Source organism: Leucopleurus acutus (assembly GCF_964270905.1).
Source record: "Leucopleurus acutus genome assembly, chromosome: 9".
Lineage (NCBI taxonomy): Eukaryota > Metazoa > Chordata > Mammalia > Artiodactyla > Delphinidae > Leucopleurus > Leucopleurus acutus.
The window spans coordinates 19191102-19211494 of NC_139144.1; the positions used below are offsets into that span (position 1 = coordinate 19191102).

Genomic DNA, 20393 nt, shown 5'->3' on the forward strand with positions numbered 1-20393 from the left:
TGGAAAGGAGAACAACGTGGGTATGGGTATATTCTTTCAATTACTTTTTTCCAGGTTTTCAAATTGCGTGAAAACACACAAAATTTTAAAGATTTTCCCACCAATATTAACAATGTATCAGGAATGCACATAAAAGTATTCTCCTGGAGATGATTATTTTGGGAAGATTAAACAAATGGTGAAAACAAGAGGTGGTTACTGAATATAAAAACACGTTTAAATCAGTGCTTTCTCTTACCACAAGTATACTTGATTACACAGAAAAGAAAAAAAGACAACATAAATTAACCATAAGCAACTTAAAAAAAAAATCAAAGGCGTTTAGAACTCCTTGCCTTTCTACACTGGTTCCTTGAACAGCTGTGCACCTTACTTTAATAATGCTGCTGTCCTCAGAACACTGGTGTAACAGAGTTAACTTACAAACGTAAAAATCACTAAGTTTTGGCTATAGCTCCCTATTTGCTAATATATACTCATATTTAATGAAAAAGCCAGTTATCTTTAAAGATCCGTTAATTGAAAAATGAAAGCACAGAATGTGCCTTAAAAAAATATATGGCAACATAGTGCTTATGTTAAAAAGGATTTATTTAATATTCCCAAGCTGTTGAATTAAGCAGTTTTAGATAATTGTCTCCTTATAACAGTTTTTATGTTGGTAATATAGACCAATATCTTAATTACAGAACTGTTTTATCTTAACCTGAGATAATTTTTTTTTTGGGGGGGGCTGTGTTGGGTCTTGCGGGCCTTCTCTAGTTGCAGCGAGCGGGGGCTACTCTTCGTGTGGTGCACTTGCTTCTCGTTGCAGTGGCTTCTCTTGTTGCAGAGCACGGGCTCTAGGCCAGCGGGCTTCAGTAGTTGCGGCGTGTGGGCTCAGTAGCTGCGGGCTCTAGAGCACAGGCTCAGTAGTTGTGGTACGTGGGCTTAGTTGCTCCGCGGCATGTGGGATCTTCCTGGACCAGGGCTCGAACCCATGTCCCCTGCATTGGCGGGCAGATTCTTAACCACTGTGCCACCAGGGAAGTCCCTGAGATAATTCTTGCAGTGGCACATTAACCACCAACAAAATTCTGTTAGTGACATCCCCAAACCATGGAACTTTATTTTAAAAATTTTTTTTAGTTTTTTTGGCTGTGCCACGCAGCTTCCAGGGGTCCTAGTTCCCCCACCAGGAATTGAACCTGCGCCCTTGGCAGTGAAAGCAAGGAGTCCTAAGCACTGGACTGCTAGGGAATTCCCTAAACCATGGAACTTTAAAGTTAAAATTATCATCAACTGCTGGGAAGCATAAAAATAACATTACTATTAACAGGGTATGAAAATTAGGTTTTTAAATTAAAAATAAAACCTGGTTACTGTTCTCCAGGAAATAATATTTCAAATACACAGCTGTCCCTTGGAATCTGTGGGGCATTGGTTCTAGGACTCTTGTGGGTACCAAAATTTGTGGATGCTCAAGTCCCATATACAAAGTGGTCTAGCACCGAGGGCTGACTGTGTAATCATCTCCAGATTAGCTACCAAATTTTTTTATATTTAAGATGTGGGGGACAGAAATTAACATCATTTTACGTACAGGTATATTTACCAAGCTCTCAATCTTCTAAAGATTTAGAAGGCTCGAAATGTAACAAATTTAATATCATTTAAAGAATTTCATGGAATCTTAGTTTTAAATTATAGAAAACATCACATCTAATTAACTTCTATTACATACAATTTAAAGAAATACCTTGAGGTGTGTAATTCACGAATTAGGAAGTAGCAGTTTGATTTTCCAATTTGAACTTTTAATTTAAGCCCTGAATGCAATTCTATACAGAATTTCTTGTTCCTTTTCATTTTATACAGATGTTGGAATTCGTTCACACTTTTCTCTTATTTTCATTTAAAACATACCTAATGTTAACTTACAGATACCATGAGTCATACTTTTAGTATCAAAATAAAAAGTTTTATTTATTTAAAAATGTTAAAAACATGATTCCTTTAAGAAAAAAATTCTTACAGTTTTAAATCCATAATAGGATTCAGAGCAATGTTTGTCAATGTTTGAACCACCTGGGGTCTTCTTTAAAACTAAATTTTGGGTCCACCCTAGAGACTTACTGAATCAGAATCTCTGAGGATATGGTCTAAGAATGAGTTTTAAAAATTCTGTCAGGGCATTGTTTTTATACTAATGTTTGAGAGCCACTGATTCAAAGTGAAAACCAGATGTGACCCTGGGTGGTTTCACTAAAGATAGAAAATAATTTAGGGAGTCCAGTCAATCCCATAATGGTCTGTAAGGTAATCTAAGACTGCTGATGTGCTTGACAAAGCATTAAATATTCTTTTTTCCTGCCTCGAAGTTATCTTTTCCATCATGTACATTAAATGTTGATGGAAACACATATAAGGAGTTCCAAGTTCAAGAGCAATGTCAACCCAGTCCCAGATGCATTTCAGTGGGGTTTCCTCATATCCAGCAAATATGGCCGGGTTGGCTAAGAGTCCTCTTGCAACCATCACACCTATAAATTAAAGCACATCACGTTTGTCCACACATTAAGAACTCATGGTTATGGGGTCAAACTCAATGAAACAAACTGAGAATATTCAAAAATAAAGTATTATTACAAGGTTTCAAAATGCCCTTGTATTAGACTAATTCTTATTAAAGGATTCATTCTGGTATTTTTTATAAACCAATTAAGTGTAAATGAACTCACAAGACTTTTTTTCTTATATTTTAAAGACTTCTACATTAAAAAATTAGTTTTCCGGATTTTCTTAAGAGTAAATCTGGATTGTCATAAATTGGGTTTGCTTGAAGTTTATCTGCATTCTCTCATCCAGCAATAGGTATCACAGGGCTTGGTATGCCAAAGTTGAAGGGGATAATGAAACTGCATAGCAGTCTGGGGTTTCTTTGGCTCCTATGACCACTCTTGGATTCACGAATTCTATAGGCTCTAGTGGTCACTAACTGGATGAGATGGTGGCAGAGAATTAACTGAACTAATTTACTCCAATTAAAATAATCTGTTGTTTCTAAGTAGATGGATTAACATCATTTTAGTAAATTGCTTGGCTTAAATTGGTAAAACAGGAAAATATGGTAAAACAGGAAAATAATTAACATTATTCTCCCACCCCCACTTCTTAATTTTTCTGCTAATTAAAAAACAAAAAACCTAAAGTAATTATTTCTTACCATCTGTCCCAGTAATATGCCACACATTTTCTGCTTCTTTTAAGCTTCTGATGTCTCCATTAGCAATTACAGGTATAGACATATTTTCCTTAATTATTTTAATGGCCTCATAGTGAACTGGCTGATGCCTTTCTTCAACAGTTCTTCCATGGACTGTAATCCAGGAAACCCCTGTCGCTTCAGCCTTTCGACAAAGATCTACAGTTCTTGTAAGGTCATCATGGATCCTATAATTTCAAAATCATATCTATCTTTTCACAGCACACAAATCTTAATGCTAACATCAATAAACTAAATAGAAAAATATTTCATCTGTTACATTATTTAGTTTAGCTATGCTATATCACATTATCACCACGTGCCCCTATCAGTGAGGTTTTGTTCAGGAATCAGTTCCCATTCAAGACCCTGAATTTAGCTATTTCATTATCGATAACAATAGGATGACAAATAACTTTTACCCAGTGCTCCTCTCTTTTGGCTTTGATAACTGAAAGATTCATCAAAGTACTGTCACAGATGCACTGAAAGGTGCTATCTTAATATTTGCTGTGCATGCTCCAATCCGCAAGTGGGAGAATTATAATAATTTATCTTGAGATTTGTTTTTAACCTGTCACCAAAAGACTAATTTTTAGTTTATTTTCTTTTCACTGTGAAATTTTAGTGCAAATATCATTCCTATTTTCTACTCTTGGTATCAGGAATGTCTCTTAGCATTAGTTAATTAAATAGTACATGGAAAAGTTGTTTCTCTTGGGAGAGAGTTTTTAATAATAAAGGGATATTTTAATTTTTCTTTAAAAATGTGAAGAAGAAATTGTTTTGGATTATAAATAAAAATTATGGTATCTATTCATTTACTAAATGTTTTGTTTTAACATTTTCATATACTAGATGCCTACTTACTAAGAGTAGACATCTCCACACCTTCAGACAAAAGGAATATTCTTTTATTTCCTGAGTAATAGACTATCTTGTCAGTAGATTAAAATATTATCTTTACCTTATTTTAATAGATACTGAAAATCTGGGATTTTCCACTTGATTTCTTACTTGTTTCACCATGTCTCGAACAAGCTCTGGATTGTTTATTAGGCAAGCTCCATAACCTTCTGCCAATGCCCACCTTCATAAAGTAAATACAACAACAAATAAATTGTTATCAGTTGGAAGAGAAGATACAATTCTAAAAGCACAGTAAGTGCATTTATTATTTCTCTACCTAGCAACCTGGAATGGAACCAGATTTTTAAAATTCATAGATCCAACACTTCTAAGTGTATTGAGATTAGGAAAACATGTTCCCAGATCAAGAAATACTTAGGGGAAATGGTTTTCACTGGCAAGTGAGAAAATTAAAGTTCATTCAACCAAAACAGATTTAAGTATTTGTAACTGCAATTACTTCAGATTTTTTTAATTCCAAATTTGATGTTCATTGTACATAACAAGAGGTTTTATTAATCTTAAGAGGAAAGATATTTTTGGCTTACAGCATTCCAATACCACTAAACAGCTTACTGAACTCTCCTAATGAGTATTCAAATATATCTAATCTGATTTGGATTATGCTATACATAAAACCTTGATTTTATTCTTTGGACACATTTTGAATTATTGACAGATAATCTAGTATAGTGCCAGGAAGGTAGGGATGTTATCGTCAAAATAAGTACATCCTATCAACACCCAGTTACTCAGACTCAACCAAATAACTATGGTATAGGAAGAAAAGGTAATTATAAGAAGGTTTTCTTATAATTGAAATTAAGTAAGAGAAAACAAGTGATCTCCCAAATCACAGAATCATAGTGTTTAGAGCAAGTATGTCTGACAGAGCAGTAAAAATACATTTTAGGGATTGCCATAAACATCAGTCTCACATAATTACTTATGGATGAGGTTCAAGGCAGATCCACACATAAAAATAATTCTAGTGGTGAGGTGAGACAAAAACTTGTCAAGGGTCTATATATTGTTGTAGCCATCAGAAAATATCTTTGCATGTATGTTTCTAAATAATATGTCCTTATTTTTTCTTGCTTCTTATTTAGAGCTCAAGTTCTTTATCTCTATTTTCCTTACTTTTTAATTTTTGGAATACCAGAATGATAGTTTACCATGTTCACATAGTTTTTCCTAATCTTTTTGAAAATTCTTCCAACTTCTTTGAGCTTTACCTCTGAGGACAACCACAGTTAATGTCTATTCCATTCGCATAAGGACAGACTATACGAGCAGCATCAGACAAAATTCTTGCATCATTAGCAGCAAACTGAACAATCAATGGGCAATCACCTGATAAAACAAATAGCTCAACATTAAAATTCACAGAAACACACACACATGCACACGAGATACCAAATTCTAATGTCTGTACAGGATAAAGTAACAATTTTTAGCCTAAGAAGCATCTGTTCAAACAAGATAGCATTAAAATAATTTAAAATATTTTAAATTACATGCAATTTAGATTTGGTACAAATTCAAATAGGAAAAAATTTGATAAAATGAAAAGTACAACACTCTTGCCAAACAGACCCCTTTCCCAAAGGTGGGAATTAGCTTACTGCATTCTAGAACAATTTTATGAATACCTATAAAATTTAAGCAAATGTGAACATTCTATGTACATTGCTATCCATATTGTGTTTTCCCCTGGATGTATCTGGGACCTGTATTCAGACCTATTTTCCTCTTTTTAGTGGCGTATTCCACTGTGATGGGTGGACCATAGATTATTTTTCATTTGCGGCTCTTGCAAACAATGCTGCAATGAAGATACTCCATATACATGCTTTTGTGAGTATATTCATGAAGTAAATTCCTAGGAGTATGTATAACTGCTGGGCGGGCATCTAACATTTTGAAAGACATTATAAAATCTTCTTTCAAGAGTTTACCAATATAGATATATACCAGTGTGGATGACAGTTCTGATTTCCTTACAACTTATCCTACACTGTATACCCAACAGCATATTTTTTTATTTGTAGCCTCTCTCTCCATATTCTTTGCGTAGTTCTCTATGTACAATTTTTCTTTTAGTTGCTCCTTTTTTCATATTATTTAAATTAAAAAAAATAAAACAAAGAAATTAGCTCTGCTATCATAAACATCAAAAATATTATAAATATTTTCCCCAGTTTTTCATTTGTCTTTGAGAATATCTGTGCTCTTTTTTTATATATAAAAGTCTAAATTTTAACATAGCCAAATGTATCAGAGCTTTCCTAGGTTTTAAAGGACACATTTTTCTCATCTTTGGGTGTTATAAATTCTGAATAGCTGTATTTTAATTTTTCTAAAGTTTTTTTTGAGGACTACCTGTATCAGATTCACTGGGTGTTTACCAAAATGCAGATTTCTGGGTATCGCTCTAGTTCTACTGACTCAGAATTTCTATGGCAATCCACTGATTTACAGGATTATCTAAGGGATAGGAGAATTTGCTTTTTCCTGAGGACGTAGGTAGGGTGCTTTCTCCTTTGTAACTCAAGAGAGTTATAAAATTTCAATCTAACAACCATTTATTGGTCAAATATATTTTCAATGCTGTGCTAGAAGCTGAGGATACAAACCAACAAGAAAGAATTCCAACCCTTAAGAAGCCCACAGTCTAGTGGGAGAGACAGGCATGTGGGGAGGAAACTACAGTACAGTAGGATTAAGTACAACAAAAAGCCGGGGCTTGCGAGACAGGACATGAATGGAGGGTGATTAGGCAAGTTCCTTGGTCACAGTTTTAGAGCATTAAGAAGCATGAACTGTCCTTTCCCAGGGGGATAGGGATGTGGGGATAGGCCTGACTAAGAAGGACATTCCAGGTAGAGAAGTGTGAGAGATTAGGGCATGTTCAAGGACTTAAAATAACTTAGTGTATATATATATATATATATATATTTTTTTTTTTTGCGGTATGTGGGCCTCTCACTGTTGTGGCCTCTCCTGTTGTGGAGCACAGGCTCCAGATGCGCAGGCTCAGCAGCCATGGCTCACAGGCCCAGCCGCTCCACAGCATGTGGGATCTTCCCTGACCGGGGCACGTACCCGTGTCCCCTGCATCAGCAGGCAGACTCTCAACCACTGCGCCACCAGGGAAGCTCCAATAACTTAGTATTTTGAAGAATAAAGTTGGTGGGCCATGGAGAGAAACTAATGGAAGATAAAGCTGCAGAACACGTATTCAGAGGCCAGATCATGAAGAACGTTCTATATTGTCCACACGTGCTGGAATTTTACTCCTTAGGTCAGTGGCTCTCAATCATTAACAAACTCAGAATCACCTGGAGGGCTTTTTAAAACACAGATTGCCCGACACATACCCAGAGTTTCGGATTCAGTAAGCCTGCGGTGGAGTCTGGAACTTCCATTTCTAACAAGTTTTCAGATAATGCTGATGTTAACTGGTCTGGGAAATCACACTTTGAGAACCACTCTTTTAGGTGATGAGAAGTCTAAGGAAGATTGTGAGCAGGAAGAAGTGATCAAATTTACATTTTAGAGAGGTCATTTGGGGCTGTCTGGAGGGTAGTTTGAAATGGGATAAGACTGGAGGCAGTGAGATAGGAATCTAACCCAATAGTCTAGGTGAGAGAATGGGGCTGACTAAAACTTTGATATATTATCCATAGTTTACAAGGTACTGAATAAAAACATATTTTTTAAAATTTATAAAAACCATAAGAAACTGAAAGATTTAAAAATAAAATCTCCGAATTGTGTTGTCTCTGATTAGACAAGAGTGTTGAGTTTTGTTGTTTTGTTTTTAAAGTTTTACAAAGGCAGCAAACTCTAGCTTTCACATACCTTGGTTTGTGGTAAATTCACTGTCTCTGGCTTTTATAGATCTGATAAAATCAGCAGCAACTATCATTGGCGTATAGCACAGATCGCAACTGTATTTTCTTACCAGTGTTCTAAAAGCCAACCTGAGAGCATATAAAACTTTAATTAGGCATTTAGAAAGCACCATAATCAGAGTTTAGTTTAGTTAATTATTAAATATTTAATATTTATTAGAGAAAAGTTCTGCCTATGGGAAAGTGCAGTAGATGTACTCTTCCCTATCTCTCCTGCTTAGTATAACTAAGAGCTCTGGATATCATATACAAAACAAACGTATGGAAACTCTGAAAGGCAGCGAGAAGAGAGCAGGCAGGCTAGTGACCTCGGGCAGGACCTAAGGAACGACAATGGTGAGTTCCCTGGGTTTTCTCGTTGCCTCAAATATCCCAGATTTGAAGCTGAAGAAGCTGGCAACCTGGAAATAGCAATGGGTGCAGACAAAAACAGCCCCAGCAAAAGCCTGCTCTCTAGCCAAAGCACCAAGAAAGGGGCAGCCTAGCAAGCTTTAAAATAATAATGGCTCTACTCCAGCCCAACATCAGCGAAAAAACTGTGGCCCTCACCTCCACAAGCGAAAGTCGAGTGGGGAGCTTACACTTGTACCGTTCCAAAGCTGTCACAAAGTTCTCCAACACCCCTCCAGGGTGGTGTTAGAGAAGGCCAGGTAGGGAGCTGGGACTTTAATCCCTGCCTGCCAGTAACAAGGAGGGTATCAGCGGAGACCATCTGGGGAGCCTGGAATTCCACACCAACCCTGCAGCAGTGAGGTGCCCTTCTCCCTTTCTCCGGGAGTAGTGTTAGAGAATGCTTAGTGAAGAGCCAGGACTTTCATCATTGCCCAGCAGTTACCAGGCAACCCCCTGCATGGGGAGCTGGAACTCTCACCCCTGCTCAGCAGTAATGAGGAGCCTCGTGCCCCCGGGGTGTCAAAGGAGACCAAGTGGAAAACCTAGGCTTCTACCTCCACCTGAGAGTAATGAGGTGGTGCTTTCTCGTCCTTCCCCTGCTGTGGTGGTGTCAGAAAAAGCTAGTTAAAACAGAAGTTTCAATATTCAGAATCAATCACTGTAATCCATCACATTAACAGGCTAAAGAAAAAAACCCCACATGATTGTATCAATTGATGCAGAAAAAGCACTGGACAAAACAGCATTCATGATTTAAAAAAAAAGCCTCTCAGGAAAACAGGAATAGAGGGAACTTTCTCAACCTGATAAAGAACATCCACAAAAAATTCTACACTTAATATTATATTAGGATCTTTATATATATTTTCCGTAAGATCTTATGGAAAAACCCAAATGAACTTTTTGGCCAACCCAATTATAGGTGAAAGAATACTTTCCCCCCAGATCAAGAACAAGGGAAAGATGTCTGCTCTCATCACTCTTATTCAGTACAGTGCTGCAACTTCTAGTCAGTGCAATAAGGCATGAAAAAGAAACAAAAGGCATCTGATGGAAAGGAGGAAGTAAAACTATCTCTATTTGCAGATGACACGATTGTCTACTTAGATAATCCTAAGGAATTTGTAAGAGGGACGTCCTAGAACCAGTAAGTAAACAGAGCAAGTTCACATAATGTAAGGTCACCACGCAAAAAGCAATTTTACTTCTATACACCAGCAATGAACACATGGACGCTGAAATTAAAAGTACAATAACTGGAGTGTAAGCCTTACAAAATATGTACAGAAAATGTACGTTGAAAACTATACGACACTGATGAAAGAAATCAAAGAAGATCTAAATAAATGGAGAGACATACCGTGTTCATGAGGAGACTCAACGCAGTAGGGAATTCAGTTCTCCCCAAATTGATATGCATTTTCATACAATTCTTATGGAAAATCCAGTAGGATTTTTTTGTAGGTATAGAAAAGATCATCCTAAAAAGTTATTTGGAAAGGCAAAGGAACTAGAATAGCTAAAACAATTTTGAAAAAGAAAAGTGGGATTTATTAAGTTTACTTAATTTGAGGACATTATATAGCTACAGTAATCAAGACTGTGGTATTGGTAGAGGGACAGACACATAGATCAAGGGATTAGAACAGAGAATGCAGAAAAAGAACCATACAAACATGCTCAACTGAGTTTTGACGAAGATGCAAAAGTAATTCAATAGTGGAAAGACAGCCTTTTCAACAAATAGTACTGGAGTAATTAGACATCCACAGGCAAAAACAAACAAACAAACAAACAAACCTCAGCCTAAGTCTCACACTTAGACAGAAATTAATTAAAAATTATGAACTTAAATGTAAACCATAAACTAAAAGACTTTTAGAAAAAACATAGGACAAAATCTTTAATATCTAGAGCTACATAAAAATTTCTTATACTTGACAACAAAAGCACAATTTGCAAAAGGAAAAACTGATAAAATGGACTTCATCATTAAATAAAAATTTCTGGTCTGCCAAAGACCCTGTTAAGAGGATGAAAAGACAAGCAACATGCTGGGAGAACATATATGCAAGCCACATATCTGACAAGAGTAGTATCTAGTATAGAGAATTCTCAAAACTCCAGAGTAAACACAACAGTAACAACAAAAAACCAAACAATCTGATTCAAAAATGGGCAAAGGGCTAGAAGAGACATTGTGCCAAAGAAGATATACAAATAGCCAATGAGCACATGAAAAGATGCTCAACATCACTAGAAAAATACAAATAAAAACCACAGTAAGTCACATCCATTAGGATGGCTATTAAAACAACAACAAAAAAACCCTGGAAGACAACAAGTGTTGATGAGAATGCTGAGAGACTAAACTCTTGTGTACTGCTGGTAGGAATATAAAATGGTGTAGCTGCTATGGAAAATAGCAGGGCAATTCCTCAAAAATTAAAAATAGATTTGTCATATGATCTAGCAATTCCACCTCTGGGCATATACCACAAAGAATGAAAGCAAGGTTTCAAAAAGATATTTATATATCCATGTTCACAGAAGCATTATTCCCAAGAGTCAAAAGACGGAAGCAACTCAAGCTGGGATGAATGGATAAACAAAATGTAGTATATACATACAATGGAATATTATTCAGCCTTAAAAAGGAAGGAAATTCTGGGTCTTCCCTGGTGGCGCAGTGGTTGAGAGTCCGCCTGCCGATGCGGGGGACGTGGGTTCGTGCCCCGGTCCGGGAAGGTCCCGCATGCCGCGGAGCGGCTGGGCCCCGTGGGCTGTGGCCGCTGAGCCTGCGCGTCTGGAGCCTGTGCTCCGCGGCGGGAGGGGTCACAACGGTGAGGGGCCCGCGTACCGCAAAAAGAATAAAAAAAAAAGGAAATTCTGATACATGGTACAACATGGGTGAACCTTGAGGATATAATGCTCAGTGAAATAAGCCAGTCTCAAAGAGACAAATACTGTCTGACCCCTTAGATCATACACATACCAGGCAGTTGGCAGCATGAGGACTCAAGCCCGGACCCTGGTCCCAAAGCTAGGCGTTTGAAGATCCCATGTGGTGGGGTGGTCTTACTTTTAAGAAGTCAGAGCATAAAAAGGAAATCACACCTAAGCTTATTAACCATTTAACAATACTTACTTTGAATATCGCACCATTGGGGCGCAGACTTTTACCAGCTGCCCAGAATGAAGCATTTCTATTGGATCATTTTTTCTTTCTTGACATGTTGTGGTTTGCATGCAGTCACTCTTCATGAATACAGATTTGTTTCAAATCTGAAAAAGATAACCAGTTTGCGTAGAGAAAAGGCACTCACTTTCACTTGATGAATCCCATCATTCTTACAATTTCAATTGCCAAGAACACGTATTTTTCATCAGGTTTTGTGGGTTAGGAATCTTCTTAGCTTCTTTTCACAGTATCGAATAGGATACTACTGAATTCTGCCTCTATTTATAAATCACAGATAGTTTTCAGCACACTGTGCAATTATGACATTTATATTCTGTACAAATTACCCTTGTTCAAGTCAAACACTAACAGTTTTGAATTTTATACTTAACCCACTACTGTAACATTTTCTGCTCAAATTTATAAATGATCAGGATGTGGAAAACCACAAGATATCTTCCTAGAATACATATTACGATTTTCCATGTTACTTTTTTAGATTTTACTTTGTTTGGCATTGATTAACCAACAAATTTGATTTGAATAATTTCATATATAGTACTGTGTATGTCTGGCACTTTGAAATACCTTGTTTTATCCAGGAAAGGTAAATGGCAGTAACAGAACAACTTTAAGTAGTCAGCATTTCAAAAGATGTACTGGTTTATTTATTTATTTATCTAACATCTTTATTGGAGTATAATTGCTTTACAATGGTGTGTTAGTTTCTGCTGTATAACAAAGTGAATCAGCTATATGTATACATATATCCCCATATCCCCTCTCTCCCATCCTCCCTATCCCACCCATCTAGGTGGTCACAAAACAACGAGCTGATCTCCCCATATATAAGAATATGTTTACTCTTATTCTCAAATCCTATTCTTTTTATTTGAATCAGAAGGCAAACAAACATTTAATTATTATTTTTAAGCATTTAAATGTTTCATGAACATCGTTTCATGAAAATCTCAATTGTAATCACATAATTGCATAGTAAATCACTATTATACCCAAAGAGGGAGAAGTGATTAAATTAGGCGATTCCTGTGTTTTATAGTTGCTATACTGTACTTAAAATCCTATCATTTCATAGTGTTGGCTGCTTTCCATATTCCAATTTTGGCCTTACCAACTTAAAAATGTATATGGGCCAACTTCAGAAAGGTCTAATTGCTCCACATGCAATTTCTTGTTTGGCTAATCCTGAAAGTACTGTTATAACCTAAATATAAACCAATAATTTCAATTTCCTTAGGTAGAATGTACAGGTGGAATAAGATAAGCTAGTTCTACTGATCACTGTTCATCACTTTATCACTGTTACTGTTTAACTTAATATTTAGAGAGTTAATAGCTTATTTTTTTAAACAAAAGTTCATGATTAGAAAGATGTAAGCCACCTACATAGGTAAAGTATAAAGCAAAAGAAAGGTAGTCGCCTTTTCATGAATCAAACCTGTCTCATCTCCCTTGCATTCCAGATCCTGGTTATGCCATCACAATCCATCCCTACGCACTCAAGTCAGAAACTTGGGGCTTGTCCTTCACGCTCCATCTCCTGCAGGTGTGTCAACTAAGTGGTACCTTTAATTAAACCTTGAGCCCATTTTCACTGGCTCACAAGAGTCTCTGTACTCATAATCCCCCATCCTGATGACTCTGACAATCTTCTTGGAATCCCAGTTGATCTTATTTTTATTCATTCAACAAATATCAAGTTTCTGCTACATGTTGGGAACACAGATGAAAATACATTTTCTGTGTCCTTGAAAATGTATTAGACAAACTTACACAACACAATAATGCTAATACACTCAAACACAATTTAAGCACTGTAGAAATAACTGTCTAGAGAAGTGAGGGAAGTCAATAATGAATGAAGGGGGCTTCCCTGGTTGCGCAGTGGTTGAGAGTTTGCCTGCCAATGCAGGGGACACAGGTTCGTGCCCCGGTCCGGGAAGATCCCACATGCTGCGGAGTGGCTGGGCCCGTGAGCCATGGCCGCTGAGCCTGCGCGTCCGGAGCCTGTGCTCCGCAACGGGAGAGGCCACAACAGTGAGAGGCCCGCGTACTGCAAAAAAAAAAAAAAAAAAAGGATGAAGGAAATCTTGAGCTGACACTACATGGGAGATGGGGAAGTGTCCAGTTACAGAGAACATGTAAAAAGCCACAGCAGCATGAAAATGCTTGATGTTTTCAGTGAACCATTAACAACAGTTCAGCATTGCTTGAGTTGTAACTAGACTAGAAAGGGCATGAGAGGGCCTATACACCAGGTTAAGATATTTTAGATTTTAAACTGTAGGGCCTTGGTTCTCAGCCATTTTTCCTCCTCTGTGGGTGATTTTTACATATGCACTCAACATGTTAACTTGTGGAAATGACATACTTCCATGGGCATATATTTTTGTGTAAGTTGTTTGTCTCTCCTTGTATACTAGTTGTAATTGAAAAATTTTAGCAGAGAAATGACATGGTCAGATTTGTGATTCAGAAAGATTTCGATGGAGGGATTAGGGCTGTTGGTAAAATATCAGTAAGGAGGCCACTGTAGTAGACCAAGCCGTGTGTAATGAGTATCTGACCTGGGACTCCAGGAATGAGGATAGAGGAAAGGGAACACATTTAGGAGCTATTTAGAAATAAAAATAAACTAGCAAGACATTTAGGAGGTGGAAATCACCTGATGACAGCACGTGTTGTGTAATTAAGAAAGAATTCTAGGATGATGTGTACACTTCTGGCTTTAGAGACTGGGCGGATGGCCATTCCAATCAATGAGACAGAGAACCAGAAGGAGGAACAGGCTTTGCGAGGGAAACGAGTCCACGCTTGGGCACACTGAAGTTGAGGTGCTCAGGGGATTTCCAGGTGGTGATGCCTCATAACTGGTTATATAGATATGGTACTAAAGAAAAAGCTAGAGATAAGTCTTTAACCTTTAGGTAATATGTTGAAACTAAAAACATGGACAAAGTACTTATGGATGCCATATCTTCTAGAAATCCTTAGAAGCACCAACATTTAAGTAAAAGGGGGGAAAAAGAGTGTAAAGGAGACAGAGAGATGAACTCTGGAGCTGGGAGGAATAAATCTGAAACGTGATATTCAAAAGAGAGGGAATAGTATTACGAAGGAGGGAGGGGATAAACATCTTAAACATCAGAGAGAGTTAAGTAAAGACTAAAACGTGTCCAATGGCAACTAGGTCATTGTGACTTTAGCAAGAATAATTTCACTCTTATTCATTCTTTTGTTGTTGTTGTTAAATAATTTTTATTGTTCTTCTTCCTGCTGGTTATGCAGGCAGCCACAAGTGGTGCATACATGACAGCTTTCCCTTCAGGGCTTCATGACTCCACTTTAAATGAAGTTTTCTTTATTTTCACATTTCCCTCTTTTGATCAAGATCTTTCCTCAAAAGCATTGCTGATCAAGAGTCAGGTTGTCCATATTTAGTGGTTTTTGTCCCTTGGTACCAGGAAGGGCGTTTCCTGGTTGTCATGTCCCACGTCAGAGGGAAAGTGCATAGCGATTGGAAACCACTGAAGCCACATTTGAGTAACAAGGAGGAGCATGAAGAAGAACACTCAGGAATTTCCCATCTAAAGTCTACATTCCATCGAGGTTGTAAGCACTGGAGGTCATCTTGAAGCACTGAGCTAGAGTCACCCTATTGAGTTAGCTGTTTCTACAAACGTTTAACAGGCAACAAGTACAGAGCTTAAAAATAATTATGCAAAAACAGTAATTATGCAAGGCAGAGTTAAAAGCAATATGACAAGTCCAGTTTGTATGATGGTAGCCAGCTAAATAGATCAAAAGACCATAGAGTATCAAGGGGAATTTGTTGTAACCAGTGCACTTGTTCCCTGACCTTGTGTAACTGAATTTCTATCTCTCCAGAGGTATTTATCCATGTGCAACAGGTGGTACTTAATTCATTCTTGTAGTCCCAGTACATGGCACGAAGAAGGCCTCCCTTAATACATATTTGCTGAATGAAAAAATCAGTAGTTCTTAATCTTGGTTGTACATTAGAATGATCTGGTGAGATTTTAGGAAGCAGGATGCCCAAACCATACCCCAGAGCAATTACATGTGAATCTCAGGGCGTAGGATGCAAGCAAGCATCAGTGATTGTTAAAGCTCTCCAGGTGATTTTAATGGGCAGCCAAGCTTGGGAATAAACAAATCCATGTCCTCCAAGGCACCTGGTAATACTGTTTGTTTAAATGGGTTTCTACCTACCTATTCGCTCCTCTGGGATAAGACAGGGATTGAGTCTAATGTTTGTACACTCATGCTGGTACATATAGTAGAGACTCAAACTCTTCATTGAATGAATGAATATTATGTAACTTTTCTAAAAATTTTAAATGTAAAAGCCAGGGAAGGAAAAACAATCCATAATTCAAAGATAATACTTATTCATCATTAATATTCAAAAATTATTGAAGTCAAATTTTGTGTATTATAGATAATGAAACCTAATGTGAATCTCAGCACACTGCCCTTGGCAATTTGTGAGACCTCCATTCAGAACATTCAATCCTATTCACACCGTGACTGAAATCAAAGTATATTAGGGGAAAACCTCTGTGACAGAGAGAAAGCATAATGCAGTGTAGTGAGACATACTTGCTTGAGTTGCTACGGGCATCTAATATGTTCGACCGGCATTTGGCACAGCTAAGTACTACTATCACATTCTCGAAAATCCGTTAGCTGAATCAAGAAAAACTTTTAGCTCTGGCACTGGGAAAAATAGGTTCCCTGCATACATACTTACTGTACACGAAGGAAAAGTTAACGTTTCTTTTTTACGTTAGAAATGGTTAACCTTCTCGCACACGTGTGGTTGACCTGTTATCTTACTAGTATTTACCGTGAGAGAAATACAGGTGAATACTGCCGATGTTAACAGCGGAGAAGATATAACGGGAACTAACCTGATGATTTTACAGCTCCAATACTGTTAGTTGAGAGATGGAAAATCCATCAATTTGTGACAAGGAAAAGTCTGGCGTCGCTCAGGACTGAAACTAGGCGGTAGAAAAAGCCTAAGGTCACTGTCTCATGGGAGGGTAAGCAGAGACTGAGTCCCACTTACCTATTCCTGGTTCAGTCTTCCTACTTAACCGACTCTCGGCTCTCCCTAATTCTCCCCACTTTCATCCCTGGCAACTTTCCTCCCCAAGCTTTTCCCGCCTGCCTTTATCCCAAGAACGCGAAGCAAGGGTTGTGATAGATACAGGTGGGTAGCTATTAACGCCCGCCAGCTGTGCTTGTGGCGTGCATACGAAGCTACCAGAAACCTCCGTTCTCTTCTAGTGCTTCCATCGAGGGGTCCCATTCTCAGGTTAAATACTTGCTTTAGAGGTGAGCGCTGCCGCCACGTTCCGGCGCTCACCTGTTCTTCCGCCCAGGGAACGCCGCCAGCCCCAGGAATGCGGCGGGAGACGGGAGAAAGCGCCGGCCACACGACCTCAGCTTCCCTGGTGCGCTGGGCCCTCGACGCCCACCTACTCTGGGCCCCGCGCCGTTCCCAGCCAGGGTCGGCACACCAGCTGCAGCAGATCGGAATCTCCAAGACAGCCGGGTGGGCGGAGCTGGCGGCGCCGGGATTCTGCGTCATGACCTGGGCGGGGCGCGTCGCTGCTGACGCCATCTCCCCGGCACCTGCCAACATGGAAGGTGGCGACGGCGGCCTCGCTCTGCCTGGCCGTCCGGCTCTGGGCTCCGGAGCGGCTGCAGCGACTGTCCGGGAGCTCCTGCAGGACGGTAAGGAGTCGGGGTCTGGCCGGGCCATGGGGTTGGGGGATTGTCCTGCTCCGCACCTGGGCCCAAGTGGTGGACTCAACCCTTCGCTTTGCGGAAAGTTTTCCTGTCTCGGCGTGACCACTCCCCTCCGCCCGGCCCCTTGGCGTCTGGGTGCTGGCCTAGCCAACTTGTTTCTCCAGGAGTTGCTGTCTCCTTCCCTTCCGGGTGTCCTGGGGACACCTGATTTCTGGAGGCTCCTCATTTCAACTCTTCCCTCCACGCTCCTGGGGTTTCGCTGATGTCCCGAGTTCCCGCCCTCGGTGACCCACTGCTACCGCAGTTCTTGACCAAAAGGTGAAGCGTTTGATTCCATGAGAAGTGTAAGACCTAGAGCAGATTACAAGCCCTTGATGAAGGGGGTCTCATTTTTAGGTAGAGTTGGAAACATCCCCCTGTTAATAAATTTTTGGACTGCACAGGTGGCCCCACTTACAAGCTCGCTTGTTTTTTTTTTTTTTTTTTACAAGTCGTTTATCCACAGCCATACGTGGGGGAGGGTTGGGAGCATTCGTTCAGGCTGGGATTAACTATACGTATTGAATATAGCAATCAAGTTTATTGATAGTTTTGGATAGAAGTTTCTAGAAATAAGAGGATAAGTTAGACATAGTATATTTGAGAAGCACATAAAATTGTATTAATGAAGTTAACATGCCCCAAACTTCTTTTCTTTCAGAATAAAGTTCAAATTTCTAAGATCCTTCTCACCTGTTCTTAATTTTCTTCCCTAATCTCCATCACGTTCAACCTTGTATTAAAATAATTAGTGTACTTAATCTTTTCTACTTCATTGTAAAACCTCTTTTTATATTCTGCAGAGTTAATAACAGTAACTTGCCTACAGTAGGTGCAGAGTAAGTGGTTTTTAAAAATTGAACATCACAGTAAAGAAGCATATGCACACATATGTAGACCCAAATAGGTTCTAAACGAATGAAATAAAGTTCTAAAGTACTGTTTGTTTTCTGTGTTGTATGTTTTATTATTGCCCTTAATTCCTTGCCTTCTGATTATGATTTACATACTTTTGTCAAAAGTTACTAATGATGTTTTCTGAACTAGATCATGTTCTCTAGGTTAGGATCTCTGGCTAATGCATCTTTGCACCTTAATTTAAATTCAGGTTAACCAAGTTTTGAGCTCCTGATATATACGCAATTCCCACCCTCAAGTAGCTCACCATTTTGGTAGGAGAAATAGCCCTGTAGAGTTAGAAAGGTAGGCACCGTAATATAGTGTTGTAAGGGTAGCAGTAGAATTGTATACGAAGTAAAACATGAATACAAAAGAGGATGATAACTGGGAGTGGTTTAAGGGAGTGTCAGGAAAGGCTTTCTAGATGGAGTTGGTTTTGAGGTGTAAATAGGACGTTCCCAGGTGAAGTGGAGGAAACAGTACATGCCGCGCATGGGTATTTATTTCAGTTGGGTGCATTCCAGCAATCGTAATCGGTTTTTGGAGGGTAAACAGTCCTCAATTCTGCTTTCTGTATTTTCCTATTTAGTTCTCTTTCCCATCTTCCACAATAATTATTTAAATCTACTCTTTTCAAACCACTCCCTTCAAGCTCGACAAATGGTTTTCAAGTTCCCTAAAAAAAATCTATTAGATATGCGCTTCTTCCATTTCTTGCGGTTAAACCTATAAACTAAGCCTGAACCTGCAGTCATTCTTTCTTCCTTCTTTTTTTTTTTTTTCTTCTTCTTTCTTCCTTCTTTTCTGTTGTATTTTCAATTATAAAAGAAGTGAAGTCTCCATTCCTTCCTAAGGACAGTCCCTCCCCTTGGTGCTCTGGATTTTCTTCCTGTCTCCTCAAGGACCCAGTTACCCTCATTCTATGCCATTGAAATTGCTTTGCCAAGGTCTCCAGTGACTTTCTTGTGGATAAATCAAATGGACACTGTTTCGGTCTTTCTTACTTGAACTTATGAAAGGGTTCGAATCTTTTATTGAAATACTTGCCTCATGTGGCTTGTTCCATTTTTTTTTAATTTCCTAATTCTCTAAGTGTTCTTTTTCAGCTTTCTTTAGATGCTTGTCGTCTTCATTTCGCCCCTAATTCAGTGGTTCACTCCACTCTTCCCTCCCACAACATTCCTAAGGAATTAAACATTTCCATCAGTAACAGTGATCCACTGTGTCAGGGGTCTGCCAGTGATAGAGGATAGGATTGATAGGGTTGGTCAGCAGATGCATAGTTTGAAATTTTGTGAGGTGTTTCTGATGTGCCTCCTATAGGCATGAGAAAGCTAAAAGAGAAGCACGAAGGACATTCTGTCTTCAGATGCCAAATCCAATGGCCAGTATTCAGCCTTCATTGCGTTTGATCTTTATAAGACCTTTGACACTACTGACTTTCTTTAAGCTGTCCCTTTTGGTTTTTTGCTGTTCTCTCCTGTTTTTCTTTCTCTCTGAACACTTAATTTCTGTGATTGCGTTCATTTCTTCTATCTACCCCCAAATTTTGGTGTTTTCCTGCTTCTGAGCTCTGTCGTTTCCATTTTCCTTTTTTGTGCATTCTAAAATGTCTTCCTAAATCATCTGGTCTTTTTTTCATAGTTTGAAAATTAATATGTATACAAATATACACATATGGCCCGTACTCCTCTTCTGAGCTATAGAACCACTCTCTACTGGACATTTCTCTCTTGACAGTGAACAAGCACTACTAATTCTACATATAAAAATCTACATATGAACAAATAGTATAGGTTCTGCACATGAAAAAGTGAAATGAATTTTTTTTTTTAACCCCTCTCCTCTAACCTTTTCCTCTGGTAGTCTCTGTTACCATTAATTGTATGTGGTAAGTTAGATGTGTGCTTGTTCCCACATAGGTTATCAGTTCCTTGGAGGCAGGGGTACATTCATGTTCATCTTTATACAAAGATTCCTGGTGGACTCCTTTATGCAAAACTGAATT

The 20393-nt window shown here is 38.6% G+C and overlaps 2 protein-coding genes across 4 annotated transcripts in view; one reads left to right on the forward strand and one right to left on the reverse strand.

The window, feature by feature from the left end:
- Positions 1-1812: 1812 nt before the first annotated feature.
- Positions 1813-17150, reverse strand: DUS4L (dihydrouridine synthase 4 like). The gene is made up of 7 exons (XM_082846087.1): positions 17061-17150; positions 11612-11748; positions 8018-8139; positions 5389-5506; positions 4212-4334; positions 3206-3432; positions 1813-2522 (listed from the first exon to the last, which is right to left on the reverse strand). The coding sequence occupies exons 2-7, from the start codon at positions 11725-11727 to the stop codon at positions 2263-2265; spliced, it is 966 nt and encodes a 321-aa protein (XP_082702213.1). The 5' UTR covers positions 11728-11748; positions 17061-17150; the 3' UTR covers positions 1813-2262.
- A 184-nt stretch (positions 17151-17334) lies between these two features.
- Positions 17335-20393, forward strand: part of COG5 (component of oligomeric golgi complex 5) — a 282510-nt gene continuing 279451 nt past the window's right edge. For all 3 annotated transcript variants that reach the window (XM_082846505.1, XM_082846504.1, XM_082846506.1), the window contains exon 1: positions 17335-17431. In XM_082846505.1, the coding sequence (XP_082702631.1) occupies positions 17338-17431 (94 nt within the window). In that variant the 5' untranslated portion in view covers positions 17335-17337. The remainder of the gene's footprint in view (positions 17432-20393) is intronic.

Bases quoted from the DNA above. Each gene is read 5' to 3' on its own strand.
- DUS4L (XM_082846087.1), bottom strand. From the start codon at position 11,727: ATGAAGAGTGACTGCATGCAAACCACAACATGTCAAGAAAGAAAAAAT. The intron at 4,335-5,388 runs GTAAAGCTCAAA...TACTTTATGAAG, and splicing joins AACTGTGGTTGTCCTCAGAG to GTGGGCATTGGCAGAAGGTT. The intron at 3,433-4,211 runs GTAAAGATAATA...TTGAAATTATAG, and splicing joins TCAGTATCTATTAAAATAAG to GATCCATGATGACCTTACAA.